Source organism: Mastigoproctus giganteus, chromosome 4 (genome assembly GCF_048544385.1).
Source record: "Mastigoproctus giganteus isolate SK-2022 chromosome 4, ASM4854438v1, whole genome shotgun sequence".
Classification (NCBI taxonomy): domain Eukaryota; kingdom Metazoa; phylum Arthropoda; class Arachnida; order Uropygi; family Thelyphonidae; genus Mastigoproctus; species Mastigoproctus giganteus.
Genome location: NC_143578.1, coordinates 223,908,885 through 223,924,487, shown reverse-complemented (window position 1 = coordinate 223,924,487; position 15,603 = coordinate 223,908,885). Strand labels below are relative to the sequence as shown.

The following is a 15,603-nucleotide window of genomic DNA, read 5'->3' as shown; positions in this document are numbered from 1 at the left end:
CCCTATCCCTGCTAGAAAAATTCCTGTATATCATTGATAAGACACCATGAGCTACTCTTGCAGCGCTCACTGCTCAAGAACTTCATATCTGCCTGCACAATTACCCCAGGTCCTTTTCATTCTCTACCACTGTCAGTGTAGTACCACAGAGTTGATACGTTGCTCTGGGGTTGCTGTTTCCCATATGTAGTACTTTACATTTGTCAATGTTAAACTCCATTTGCCACCTCTCAGCCCATCTGCTCAACCTTTCCAGATCCTGTTGCAGCAGCGTAGTGTCCTTAACAACCCTGCCAAACTTTGTATCGTCTGCAAACTTGGACATTAAGCTTGATATACCATCATCAATATTATTTATAAATACAGAAAACAACAATGGACCCAACACTGAACCCTGAGGGACTCCACTAATAATATTAGTCCACGATGAGTAGTGCCATTAATTACCACTCTCTGTCTTCTGCCACTCAACCATCCCTTTATTTATAGCAACAATTTGCAATATCAATTGTTGGGATATCAGAGACATGTTGCCATACAGATACAGTATAAGGAATGCAAAATTGGAATTTGGAGAGTACAATGTGTACAGATAGGAAGGGAGGAGGAGGAGGAGCTATGCTGTGTTAGTTATGAAACAAAATCTAAGGAAGTGCATCCAGTTGACATGGGTGGACGGTACAATGTTGAGTCAGTTTGGTGTGACACTGAGAAAGCAAAAAGGAGTAGAGGAGTGTTATAGGCCTAATGACTCTGATTACAATGAACAACTGTACAGAGAAATAGTGGGCCAGTAAATTAGAATGTCTTATAATGGGGGATTTTAACTTCCCAGATATTGACTGGAACTTGTGGGTTGGTCACTTGCACACTAGCAAGACTTTTGTGGATTTATTTTACAATTGTTTTCTACAGCAGCATGTTTGAGAGGCAACTTGAGGGAGTAATACTCCTGATTTGATTATCAGCAGATTAAGGTGTCAGTGATCACTGATGTGGGATTTGCTCAAAGATGTAACTACCATCAGGGGATAAAGATAGGGTTTTTGCTTTGTAAAGGTGACTACAGTGGTCTCAGACAGTTTTAAATTCTATGCAGTGGGACCAACTGATGATGTTACCAATGGCAAATTCTAAATGTGAAGCATTCAAAGAATTAATCTTGGAAGCTACTAGGTTTTTTGTGCCAACTTAGAAATACTGTTCAAGGATGTCAGATGAACTAACTCATGGCAGAGAAAAAAAATGCATGGGATGCATATAAATTATCAGATCAGCTAGTGTATAATCTCCACTCTGTCAGATAGTGACTGGACGGAGTCAGAGTAGTGTGTATGCAGGGGCTATTGTCGAAGCCACATTATGTCAAGGATCTGGGTATATTCGTACCATGTGTATGCCATAATCAAAAATTTCATTACAAGTCACAAAGGAGGTTAGGCAAGCAAAGGCAGATTACAAGAAATCTTTGGCAGAAGATTTAAAGAAAAACAGCAAAGACTTGTTTACTTATGTAAACTCTAAAAAGAAGGGGATGAACCATCAATATCAAGTGGTCCACGAAATTGGTCCACCTGATATTGATGGTTCGACTGTTGATGATCCTGCTCTCGTAGCTCACAAACTGAATGTGTATTTTGCATCTACATTCACACATGAGGAATTCTGTAGGGAAGTGGAGGACAGAAGCCTATTAAACTGTAACAGGGAGCTAAATAGTTTTGTTATAACTGAGAGAAAAGTGGAGGAGAAATTAGTTAATTTGTATGTAAACTCTAAAAACCTGTTGTTAAAATTACTTTTTCAATATTGTAGGTATAGAGACCTTTCTACTCGAATGGAGTCTGAGATACGAATGAACCCTATTGTCACTCTTTATTTTTAGGGTGGTTTCACGTGTGATGGAGGTGACTTTCTTACTTATTGTCCTTGTGGGTAATACGCCTTAATTTGCTCACTAGCAATGGACACACAGAAAGCAGCTGCTAGTGTGACTTCTCAGTATGTATTAATACTTCTCAGTACAGATGAATCAGTTCTGAGAAGTACTACTCAATTGCCAAACTGTAATCCCTTTAGCTCTCAATTTGTGCTTCCTACAGCAAAAATTTCTGAAATTGCCTAAAGGCCAGAGCTGCGAATATGCTGTGGCAGTAAATAAGTCTGTTGCATGCATGCTTTATTCTGCTTTGCAATTTGGTGTTTTTGCATCAACTTGGATGTGTTTTTCATTCTTCTGCTACTTTTTATATTATCATTGTTTCTAAGAAGAAAAAAAAAAAATTTTACCCTGGATAATTGGGTAATCAGAACAAAATGGTCGAGGAGTGACGACAATAATATTGCTACAGATACTTCAGTAGCTAAAAGGGTAAGAAATGTATCATGTGAAAATATGGATACTAATGTTATTTCAAGTATAATGACCAATTTCTGGTAGAGAGCCATCATATTCCAAATCAAAAAAGAATGAAAAAAGAATAGATAATATCAAGAAGAATTTACGAAGTATAGCTTTACTTAGTGTTGTTGATGATGAGCAACATGCTTTATGCGTAATATGTTACGAAAAACTGGCTAACGAAAGGATGAAATCCTTTTCAAAAGACACACCGACACCATACAAGGTCTGAAATCTTTCATGAAGAAACATGTGGCAATTCTTTGTAAAGCTTTAAAAGCATTGTTGGTAGTTTTATATTTAATACGAAAAAATTTGAAATCACATACTATTGCCGAATCTCTTGTTCTCCCTGCTACTATAAAAATGATTTCAATTATGCATAGAGAAAAGCACAGCATCGATTTAAATACTATTCCTCTATCCAGAGACAGTAGATAGTATGAACCAGAGCTGTAATGCTCAATATGTTCTATGTTGATATCAATATTTTACAAATATTGATATCAACGTGTGATATTTTACATATATTTTATACGTTCTACGTTGATATCAATATTTTACAAATATTGATATCAACATAGAACGTATTGAGCATTACAGCTCTGGTTCATACTATCTAATTCATTTTTTAAACTCTTATTCCTCTTATTATCCAGAGACAGTGTATTACAGTTATCGCGGACAACATAAAATTCAGTTTATTAAATCGATTGAGAGATTTTTGCAATACAATTAGATGAATTCACAGATATTTAAAACCTTACTCAACTTATTGTATATGTGAGATACTACTATGAGGGAGATATTATAGAGAATTTTCTATTTTGCAAAGCTTTGGAAGGAAGAATGACGGGTGAGAAGATTTTATGTTATAAATATTTTCTTTCAAACAAATAATCTAAAGTGGAATAACGGCTTTGCAATTTGTGCAACTATATTAATGGGATACAATAAAAGTCTAAATGGCAGAGTCGAGGAAATTGCTCCAAATATAGTTTTGAATCATTGCATTACACATAGGGAAGCATTAGTAGCAAAGGAAATGCAAACTGACCAGCACTAAGTTTTGGAAGATGTGATAAGTGTGTCAACTTTACTAAAAAATTACTACTTAAATAGCAGACTTTTCACAATGCTTTGTAATGAAATGGGATGAAACACTTCTTTTATATACAGAAGTGAGGTGGTTGTCCAGTAGCAAAGTATTGCGATGTTTTTTTTTTTTTTTTTTTTTTATGAAAACCCCAAACACGAAAGGTATCAAAACCTATAGTACTTAGTACCGTGCATGGGTTGAAGGAGAAGGATGGGGGGAGGGGGGGATGCCGGAAACTTTGCTCTAGAGACTAAACATGGGTTTCACCACTTCAAGCCTCCAATAAGCAAAGTGGTGGTATTTCACCGGTTGAAGAAAGTCATCTACCACCTACATTTGACCTCAAACATGAAGTTTTATTGGATAAAAATGAGAACCTTGCTCAATTGTTTATAAATCAAAAATGACTTGGAAAACTTGGTTCCCTTGCTGACTTAATGATTTAAATTTAAGTAGTAGTGGCATGTGATGCATGAAAGCAAAAAAAAATTTACAAAACAAATCTCACTAAGTCTTCAAGGGAACAAGTATATTAATACTCAGTGATAACATTGAAACTATTAAAGGGAAGTGGTAATCTTTGGAAAACTGAATTTGAGCTAATAATACTGAAATGTTCCCATGCTTTTCTGATTTTGTTATAATGACATTTTACAATTTAAGGGATATCATTGCCACCCACCTAACAATGCTAATTAAGAATTTTTCCAAATAATTTAATGTATCTCCAGAAAAAAAGTTGTATTGGATTCATGATCCCTTTGTTTTTGATATTTCTTCACGTCCCGAAGTTACCATGCAATAAAATGAAGATTTTATCTACTTGTCGTCTGGCGAAGCATTACTTGGGAAGACTACTTGGGAAAAATTTTGGCTTTCTCTTTGAGACGAGTATCCAGAATTATCAAAAATGGTGATACAAACATTGCTACCTTTCGAGTCTACATATTTATGTGAGGTTGGTTTCTCAAAATTTAACAGCTATAAAAACAAAAAAGTGTTCCGGACTTGATCCAGAAGATGATATGAGATTAGTAATTTCAAACATTGCGCCACATATGGACCAAATATTACTGGTTATCCAGGCTCCTTCTCATTAATGGTTTTGTTTTGAGGGGTCGTGTCAATTTTATATTTAATAAAGGGGGTCATGAGTGAAATAAATTTGCGTGCCACTGATCTGGGCAAGACTGCAGTAATCATTCAGACACAGTTTGGGTTTCTTAAGGGGAAGTCTTGTCTAACCAATTTGATTGGATACTATGATGTAGTTGCAAGTGGACTGAATGCAAAAAATAATTTTGATATCAGATACTTATACTTTGATTTCAGGAAAGCTTTTGATACTGTTGCGGGGCGCCTCCGTATCCAGGTGGGAAGGAGCAGCAGTGCGTAGCACATGCTTCTTGATTAGACCGGGGTTCGAGCCCGTCACCACCAAATACGGAGGATGTGGAAAGGTCAGGGAATGACCACCGCATATTCCTGGAGCAATATGGCCTTAGTTGCTAATGCTCCTAAAAACCAAATAACAAACAAACAACGATACTGTTGCACACGAGACTACTGTACAAATTGGTGCAGTATGGCATTAAGAGCAAGTTGCTGCTATGGATAAAGGGATGGTTGAGTGGGAGAAGAGAGTGGTAATCAGGGGACACTTCATGGACTAATGTTATTAGTGGAGTCTCCCAGGGTTTGGTGTTGGGCCCATTGTTTCGTATATTTATCAAAGATGAAGGTATATCAGGCTTAATGTCCATGTTGTAGACGATATGAAGGTTGGCAGGGTTGTTAATGACAATATGCTACTGCAACAGGATCTAGAAAGGTTGGGCAGATGGGCTGAGAGCTAGAAGTTGAAGTTTAAAATTGACAAATGCAAACTACTGCATGTGGGTAGTAGTAACCCCATAGTAATGTACCAACTGTGTGGTACTGTATTCAGAGTAGCGGAAAATGAAAAAGTTCTAGTGGTAATTGTGCAGTCAGATATGAAGTTTTCAGGTTATGCCTTGAGTACTGCATACAGGTCTGGAGGCCTTGTTTCAGGAAGGATGTAGAACTGTTGGAATGAGTACAGAGAAGAGCAGTGAGATTGGTGAAGGGAACTAGGGTTGGTCTTACCAAGAAAAGCTTAAGTTCTGCAAATTGCAACATCTGGAGACTAGGCACCTGTGAGGTGATATGGTTGAGAAGTATAAGGCCTTGAAGGGTTTGAGCAAGCTTAATGCTGATTGGATTCTTTCTCTTGCTCAGATTACACACCTGAGGGGTATAAATTCAAAGTGAGGAAAGACAGTTGTAGAATAGATGTGCAGAAGTTTGCCTTTAGCCAGTGAATGTTGATTGCTGAAAGACTTCCATCAGTCATTATGGAAGTTGATAGCTGAAATTAAAAAAAAGCAAGAATCAAACAACTTTTGGAGCAAATGGATGTGTGAAATTTTTTTTTTTTTTTTTTTTTTTCTCTGATGCTGTATAAGCTTGCTTTCTTGCATCATTCAATGCCATCTTTCAGTGTTACTACTAATGCTATTTCTCTAGCACCTATAATTAGTTATAATATAGGTGGAATTGGACCACAGTATTTCTTCCAGGTGTAGAGATAAAATATTGTTATGTGCAAATACCACTGCTACAACTAATAAAATAATATCGAACAGAGAAGTCTTACTTCATAGTTATCGGGTGATGTTGAGATAAGCCATGAGAGCCCTGTGCAACTGTCTGAAAATTTGTTCATTTTATCCCTTCCATTTGCCCTTGACAGAAGTTACATCTGTAAGCTTTGCTTACAGATGTAACTTCTATCAATACAATATACACTGCCATCTAGTGGCTCTTATCTGCAGATTCTTAATGCACGAAGATTCACTGCTGATAATCAGATAAAGTGTATTGCTTTCTCTCATTGCATCTTTAGCCTGCTGGTGTAGAAAAGTCATCCAATAATTCCAGAAAAGTCTTTCTTGTGAGTGACTTGTGAGTGACTAATCCACTAGTTCTAGCCAATGCCCAGAAAGTTAAACTCCCACATTATAAAACATTCTGATTTATTAGCTCACTCAATTTATCTCTATAGTTGTCTGTTGTACTTATAACAATCATTAGGCCTATAACACATTCCTACTCTCCTTTTGTTTTCTCAGTGCTTATGTTGCATCAAACTGACTCAGCAGTACACTGGCACCTACGACAACTTGGTGCACTGCCTTAGATTTTATTTGCTTCTTAACTAAGAGTATAATCCTCCCATCCTGTCTGTCTTTTTTTCACACATTGTTCTTCCCACATTCAAATTCTACACCTGTTTTGTTTGAGACATGTTTCTAATATCCCTGCAATGTATGCATTTGATGACTTAACCAATATTTCATATTCATCAAATGCGACCTATGCTCCTAATACTAGTTTACATGCAAGTAGTATACATGCACTTGTTTTTGCTTTTAGTGTTCCTAACACACCCCATGTATGTGTTTGTTTCATGATGATCCCCAGCAGGTCTTGATCTCCAGTACCTGGATATCGGCAAATATTTTTACACCCTTTCTGTTTAAGTGTGTCCCATCCTTGTAAAAACAGGCTCTCCTTTTGAGTTAATCCTTGGATCTTTGAGGTTGTCACAGACATTCTCTCAGATATGCTAGACAAGCTGTACTTGCTACCTGGGAGTCTAAAATGCAGATAGAACTGAAATTCGGGTGACATTCAAGTCAAGTGGACTCAATTTCGGCGAAGTACGGATGGTCTGTGACAGCCAAATCCTCTTCTTGTACCCTCACAATGGTGGGACTGTTAGTAATCCTGGGTACAACTCCACTAATCACTTTGAGTTCTTTGACTTCCTCTCTCTTTTCAGCTTGGCTTTCTCCAATCCATCTTTCCTAACAGTGAGGTAATTTTCCTTGGCGATTTTAATGTTCACAATTCCAGCTGGCTTCTGTTTTCAAGCACACTGTGGGTGTGAACCAACATAAGCAGGGGTCGAGGTGTGGCACCCACAACACATGGAGGAATGCCGCCCCTTTGTTACCAGGCAATACTAGGTGGTAGATGACTGTCATCAACCGGTGCAATACCACCACTTTGCTTATTGAAGGTTTGAAGTGGTGGAACCCATGTTTAGTCTCCAGAGCTAAGTTCCAATCAACACTTCCTCATCTCTTCTACCATGCAGTATGACTGATAACCTTTGAGGTTATGATGAACATCATGGCCAGATCCAATCTCCAATCTTCCTTACATTTCGAGGGTACATCTCTAAAACGGTGTTCGCAGGCCTGCCGCCAGTTAGTACACTGGACCGAACCTATTGGTAACTTTCGGAGAAGACTTCTGGATCAGTTAGTGTACAATCTTGCTACCTCTACTCTGCCAGATAGTGACTGGAGGGAGTCCGAGTAGTGTGTATGTAGGAGGCATTGTCGAGGCCACGTTATGTCAAGGTTCTGGGTATGTTCTTACCATGCGTACGCCATATCCAAAAATTTAATTACTTCATACAGCATGATCCCCCACTTTTTCTTACTATTGAATACACCATGAACTGTCAAACTAATAGAGTAATCTTATTTGTGAAAAGATCTAAACCTCCCAAACACTTCCTAGTTCATTTTACAAATATATGTGGTCTCATTTCTATTCTCAATGACGTCCATTTCCACTTGCAGTCTGCCAAACCCCATGTACTTTTTCTTACAGAATCTTAGTTATCGGTTGGTTGATTCAACTACTGCTCATCTCAGTTGCCCAAATTATTCGCTGTATGATTCCTTTCGCCTCAAAGGTGGTACTTGTGCATATTTTCTTCCGATATTCCCTGTCAGAGACTTGGTAATTTGGATTCTCCTCTTTTCGATCTTCTTTGGCTTAAAATCTCTCTACCTCATTGTGTCAAATTCATCTGTTGTCTGTACTGTTCTCCCAACTCCACTAATCACTTGGAGCTCTTTGACTTCCTCTCGTTGCAACTTGACTTTCTCCAGTCCAACTCTCCTAACAGCGAGGTAATTTTCCTTGGTGATTTTAATGTTCACAACCCCAGCTGGCTTCCGTTTTCTAGTCACACCGACCCAGCAGGTCGAGATGCTGAGGCTTTTGCAATTACTAATGACCTTGCACAGACTGTTCATTTAACTACAAGAATACTGGACAACCCTAACCATACAGCCAACATGCTTGATCTTTTTCACACAAACAACCCTTCTAAGTACACGGTCAAAGTGAGTGGCCCTTTAGGCCCCTCAGATCACAACTTGCCAATTGTCTCATTTCCAGTGGAGCCTTTATCTCATGGCTATTCCCAACCTCATATTGTTTGGCATTACAAGAATGCAAAATGGGATGACCTGCAAGATTTCTTTTCCTTGGTCAAATGACTGTTTTAAAACTTCTGATGTCAATGTTTGCTCAGATCGTGTCAGTGAAATTATTCCTGGACGAATGGAATCCTTTATTCAACACTCCACATTAAAATCTTGTAATTTATCTAAACCTTGGTTTTCCAATAAATGTGCTAAGGCTGTTCAAGAGAAGAAGGTTGCATATCGTAATTGGCTTGTTTCCAATTATTGTTTCATTTTCTGCCTACACCAAAGCTCGCAACAATTGTACAACAGTTATTAATCAGTTCAATCTAGATTTTGTACAGGCTACGAGTAGAAAACTTGCTTCTTGCCCTAATGGTAGCCGAGCACTCTGGTTTCTTGCCAAAGTTTTGGCCGCAACTTTCGCTCATCTGTGCTCCCACCTCTGTCAAAACCAGATGGATTTCTGCTCGCACCTCTGTCAAAATGCACCATATGGTTCTGTTGTCACTTCAGCCAAGGATAAAGCTGACCTGCTAGCATCCCATTTTTCTTCCAACTCACATATTAATGATCATGTTAAACACCTCCCACCATTCATAGCACGCTCCATTTAATGCCTCCTGTGGTCTTCTGTCAAAAGGATGTCAGAAGGATTTTCACGATCTTGATGCTAAGAAAGCGCCAGGTCCTGATGTCATTTCTCCACTTGTTCTCCAAACCTGTGCTCTTGAACTTACTCCTGTTCTTTGTCACCTTTTTTTCACTTTCTTATTCAAAAGGTGTTTTTCCTTCTGCTTGGAAATTTGCTCATATCCAGCCAGTTCTTAAAAAGGGTGACAAATCCCTACCACCCAATTATCATTCCATTGCAATTACTTCTACCCTTTCTAAAGTAATGGAGAAATCAATTAACCGCCAACTCTTAAACTACCTAGAAACCTTCCGTCTGATCAATGATCGCCAGTATGGATTCCGTCAGTGTCGATCCACTGGTGATATTCTGGCTTGTGTTACCCATTTATGGACAAATTCAATAGAAAAGTTTGGTGAAACACAAGCAGTTGCTCTTGACATCTCAAATGCTTTCAATTGTGTTTGGCATAAAGGTCTTTTAAACAAGGTTCCATCGTATGGTTTGCCAACTGTTTTTTGTAATTGGTTATCCAGTTTTCTCTCTGATTAATCCCTGAGAGTGATGGTAGATGGCTCTCTATCTTCTGACTTCTTAAGACCTTCTTCCATTGACTGGAAATCCTATCCATAGCTTTGCCGATGATAGCACATTGCATTCCACTTTCCGTTTTGAGAAACCTTGCCCTGCTCAATCAGCTTAAACTTCTCGAATATCCACTACCAATTCCTTAAATGCCGATCTCCAGGTAATTCTCCAGTGGGGCAAAGACAACTTAGTTGATTTCAATGCTTCTAAAACTCAGTCTTGTCTTATGTCTCGCAAAAAAGGATTCTTCTGTTACTGTGCTTATCTTTGGTGACACTCTGATTTCTAGCCAAAATGATATATATCTCTTTTGGGGATTACCTTGACTTCTAATCTCTGGATTGGCTTCTATAATTCCCGCTCTCTCTCTCTCTTTCAAAACAGTCCAAACACATGCTGCCACCAGCCAACATCCATTTACTGTCCAACTTCAAACTCACAGAACCAACTTTTCATCTTCCTCGTTTATTCATTCAACTCCCGTTTTCTGGAACAATCTTCCTTTACACGTATTTCCTGAAAATTAGTCTACAGAAGTTCAAGTCTAATGTCAACAAATATCTTCTTTTGTCTTCTCAACCTCCAACCCAAGCATGGTACTAAGTACTATCGGTTCTAATACCTCTTATATATCGGAAAAAAAAAAAAAATCTCCTAATATTACCTTTTATGCCCTTAAAAGATGACATCTGGTCTAAAACATCAATAACTTTTGCCCAATCTGCTCTAAAACACAATGACTTTTGTTCCATGTAGGTGTACACTGGACCTGTACCACCTATCTTTTTTACAAAGCATATTTCCTGCTTCCCTCAAAAAGAGTCACTGCAATAGCTACCTCCAGTGGAACCGGTGCACTCTTCTGTGGAGGATTGCATTTATTTAGCATTAGCATTAGTAGAGGCATGTAATGAAAGAAACCAAGCTAATGCAGCAGCAGCCAAAAAAAAAAAAAAAAACACTTCCCACATCTTACTTGAATATTTAAGCTATCAGTTTCCAGAATGAGAGATAAAGGCAAGCCTCTGCATGTCTATTCTACAACTGTCTTTTCACAATTTGAGTTTATGCCCCATCAGGTTTGTAATCTGGGCAAAAAGGAGAATCCTTATCACCATTGAGCCTGCTCAAGCCGTTCAAGGCCTTACACACCTCAGTCAGATCACCTCACCGATGACTAGTCTCCAGATGCTGCAATTTGCAGAACTTAAGCCTTTCTCTGTATTCGCTCTAGCGGCACCTCCGTAGCCAGGCGGGCAGGAGCAGCAGTGCGTAGCACATGCTTCTTGATTAAACCGGGGTTCGAGCCCGTGAGCCACCAAATACGGAGGATGCGGAAAGGTCAGGGAATGACCACCGCATATCCCCGGAGCAATATGGCCTTAGTTGCCAGTGCTCCTAAAAACCAAATAATAACAACAACTCGCTCTAGCATCCTTCCTGAAAAGGCCTCCAGACCTGTATACAGTACTCAAGGTGTAGCCTGACCATTGCCTTATACAAAGGGATAATCGCCTCCTTATCCCTTCTAGCAAAATTCCCGTATATCATTGACAAGACCCCCATGACCTGCTCTGCCAGTCTGTACATTTTTCTGTGGCTTCTGCCAATGGGGAACTTCAGTTGCCACTTCTCAGCCCATCTCCCCAACTTTTCTAGATCCTGTTGCAGTAGCATACTGTCATTACTGTCGTTAATAATCCTACTAACCTTTGTAGCAAAACAACAGCGGGTCCAACACTGGGGGACTCCACTAATAACATTAGTCCACGAAGAGCAGTGTCCATTGATTACCACTCTGTCTTTTCCAACTCAACCATCCTTTTATCTATTGTAGCAACTTGCCCTTAATGCCATACTGTGCTAATTTGTACAGTAGTCTTTCATGTGCAACAGTATCAAGAGCTTTCCTGAAATCCAAGTATAGGATACCAAAATTATTATCTGCATCCATTTCCTTTGTGACCACATTATAGTATCCAATCAAATTGGTTAGACAAGACTTGCCTTTAACAAACCCATGCTGTGTCTGGATTATTACTGCAGTCTTGTCCCTGCAGTGCTTTAACCAGCAACTCCATTATTTGTAGTTTATGAACTGATTTGGACCATCCAATGAAATTTCTACTGGTTTTATCTGGTTTAGTTAATTCTGTATACAATAACAGTATTTCATCATTCAAATCATTAAAAAAATATATATTTTTAGGCTGGTCTAATTGTTTAATGAGGCTAATTGTTTTTAATCCAACACATTTTGAGCATATTGCATATTGACTGCGTTACTGACACATTGCAAAAAATATGATTTTTGAGTTAACACCACCTATGAACTTATAGTAATTTTATCTTTCAAATCTGTAATACTTTAATTAGATAATTAAGATGCTGGTTTACCCAATTTTGAAGTTTGCGCTTATCCCATTCAACCATAAAATAAACTGACAATTTTAGCTTGGACTGATTTTTGATGTTACCAAACATGACAAATTTTTGAGTTGTGCCAGTATTGCAGCCTATGTTATTTTCATTATAAATTATTTAACAGTATATTAGCTTCATTGTGGCAGTGGAGTATTAGTATGCAAAATTAAGTTTACCTTTTGACATTAATTTATTTATAGTTTGTCTCCTGCTATTTTGAATAATTGGGTGTTTGTGTAATAATAAAAAAGAAGCTGCCTGTAATTAGGCAGTTTTGATTTTAACCCTCCCACCCGCATTCTCTTCCCACCACTGCTTTGACATATGAAGAATCCCAGGAGCAACGAGTGTACTAAAACGAGTTGTCTAAATAAAATAGTTTTTCTGTTCTAAACTTGTTCTAATAACTCTTATATATATGTATTTACATACATTAATATAACATATTTTAAATTCCAATTTCTTTTTTTTCAAGAATCCATTTTTTATCTGATATCAGAATAATGCTGTGTAGTGGTGATGGCTTCTATTGATAACCAGCTTTCATATCTTCAAACTGAATTTAGAAAATTAAGAGTTGACTTTAACAGGTATGATATAAAAATTTTAATGAATTTTAAAATTATTTTTAAACAGTATGATAACATAGGAAATAACTGAAATTAAGCCAAAACTGGCTTATAAAATATATGCTTTAGCATTGTAATCCAGTAGAAATACTCAAGTTTTTTTTGGATAAAACAGATAATTTACAGCTATCTTCTAAAGACCTTAACTTTGGTTTGCCTGTATGTACACTAGCACTCTATTAAGTTAGTCTTCAACATGAGTGAACGCTGTTCCCGAGTCACAGTTTAACCCCATGCAGGTTGCATGAAGTCACACACAGGATTGTTCCATTTTTGGTCATTCTAACTCTTCAGTTTTGAATAGAGAAATGGCAAAAAAATTATAAGGGAGAACAGAATTACTCCTGAGTAAACAATGTTTTTTTGAGTGAAATAAATCATTAATCTTCCCTTCTGTATAATTGAATGAGTTGGTTACTATTGGTAGCATATTTGTTGGTTTTTAATTAAAGCAATGTTCACTGTTGGTTCAATTTCAACCCTTGTTTCAGTTTAGCATATGTGTATACACTTAAGTTGGCTTTGCATTAACAATACTGCCCTCACCTGGTGCACTATGGCCACAGATGTTGATGGGCCTAATAAATCCCTAAACAAACAAACTGCCCTCACCAGCATCACAGAGCATTCCTACACAAGGTGCAGAAATGGTCTGTGATTCTGGTGAAGGCAAAAGAAGCCCATTCTCCATAGGATTATAGGATTGTAGTTAATACACGAGGCAGTCAGGTTTTGAGTGTTTGTGAGGAATCTTTTCAACTTTGAATGTGGAATGCTTGTGGAGCAAGACACACACATGCCAGTATCTCAACCACAATTCATGTGGTTAAGTGTTCCCATTCTCTGGTGTCACAAGTCTGTCATGACTGGCTGGTTGAATGACCAGCCAAAGATTGCACATGAGAGAGCCACAAGTGATTAATGCCTGTGGTGAGCATTATATTATGTCTTGTCTTATATAACACAGCAGTGATGTAACACAGTGGTCCACTTAACCATCCAGTATCAAGACCAATATCCGCATGGACTACATGCTGTGACATCACTTTGTAAAGGCTATGGCAGTTGACACCCGTCACAGGTACCCATACTTATTTCTGAAACAAAAAAAACTGCACCTTGCATGGGCACATCAGCACTGGACCACCGACATGTGGAAATCTATTGCCTGGTCTGATGTGTCTGTTTCCATCTGTGATGTGCTGATGGGCATATCTCTGCATTTGGAGAAAGCAATATGAGGCCATCACACCTGGATGCACTGTTGGTGTTCAGCCTGCTGGAACCAGTGGTGTTATGGTTTGAGAATTGTTTTTGTGGCATGCCTTGGGTCCTCTGAACAGTGTTAATCAGCAGCTCGATGGGAATGCATACCTTTCTGTTGTTGCCGACCAAGTGTACCCTTCTTGCTGACATTATATACGGAGAAGTCTGGCATCCGTAAACGAGACAATGTGACATGCCACAAGGCCAGGCAGGTTGCCACTGGTTTCAGGAGCATGACAACGAATTTTCCATCTTCTTATCACTGCCTAACTTGCCCAATCTCAACCCAAATGAGCATTGTAGGGACCTACTAAAAAAAGGACATTCAAAGGTGTGACCATCCACCTGACAATTTGGGGCCATTACCAGACATATTGTTCAATGCATGGGTAGGCTACCACAGAGGACACTCTTCAACACCTTGTCAAGTCTGTGCAAAGACAAGACATACATCGGCTGTATTATGGGCAAAAGGTGGCCCCATGAAGTTCTTAGTAGGTATTGTTAATGCAATGCCAAGTCATTGTATATGTCCACAGCAGATTGATGGAGGATTTAGGTAAACTTTAGCTTGCAGCATTATTGTATAGGCATAAAATTCCTTTGTGGAAATCTTTTGAACTGGAATTCCTGTTGCAGGATTTATCTCTTTTAATTGAATATGGTAGTTTTTATTACCCTGCCAGAAAATAAGAGCATGATAAAATTCAAATGTTCTTTATGGTTCAGTAGTCCTCTGGAGGGAGTTTTCCTGAGTTGCAACAATGTTCAATGGGCCCAACAGTGTTGGGCCCATTGAACATTGTTGTTTTGTATATTTCTCAGTGATATTGAGGAAGGTATATCAGACTTAATGTTCAAGTTTGCAAATGATACAAAGGTTGACAGTGTTGTTAACGACAGTAAAGACAGTATTCTATGGCAACAGGATCTAGAAAAGTTGGGCAGGTGGTCTGAGAAGTGGCAACTGATGTTTAACACTGACAAGTGCAAAGTATTGCATATGGGTAGCAGTAACCCAAAGAAATGTACCAACTGTGTGGTACTACACTCAGGGTGGTAGAGAATGAAAAGGCCTGAGGGTAATTGCGCAGTCAGATATGAAATTTTCTGAGCAGTGCAGACAGGCTGCCAGAGCAGGTCACGAGGTCTTGTGGTGCCTCCGTAGCCAGGTGGGAAGGAGCAGCAGTGCGCAGCATACGCTTCTTGATTAGACCGGGGTTCGAGCCCGTCACCACCAAATACGGAGG

At 38.6% G+C, this 15,603-nt stretch overlaps 1 protein-coding gene across 1 annotated transcript in view; it reads left to right on the top strand.

Annotated features, from left to right (window-relative positions):
* Positions 1-15,603, top strand: part of LOC150087436 (uncharacterized) — a 44,631-nt gene that overhangs the window by 9,773 nt on the left and 19,255 nt on the right. The window contains exon 2 of the mRNA XM_090372069.1: positions 12,934-13,048. Coding sequence (XP_090228195.1) covers positions 12,978-13,048 — 71 coding nt within the window. The 5' untranslated portion in view covers positions 12,934-12,977. The remainder of the gene's footprint in view (positions 1-12,933; positions 13,049-15,603) is intronic.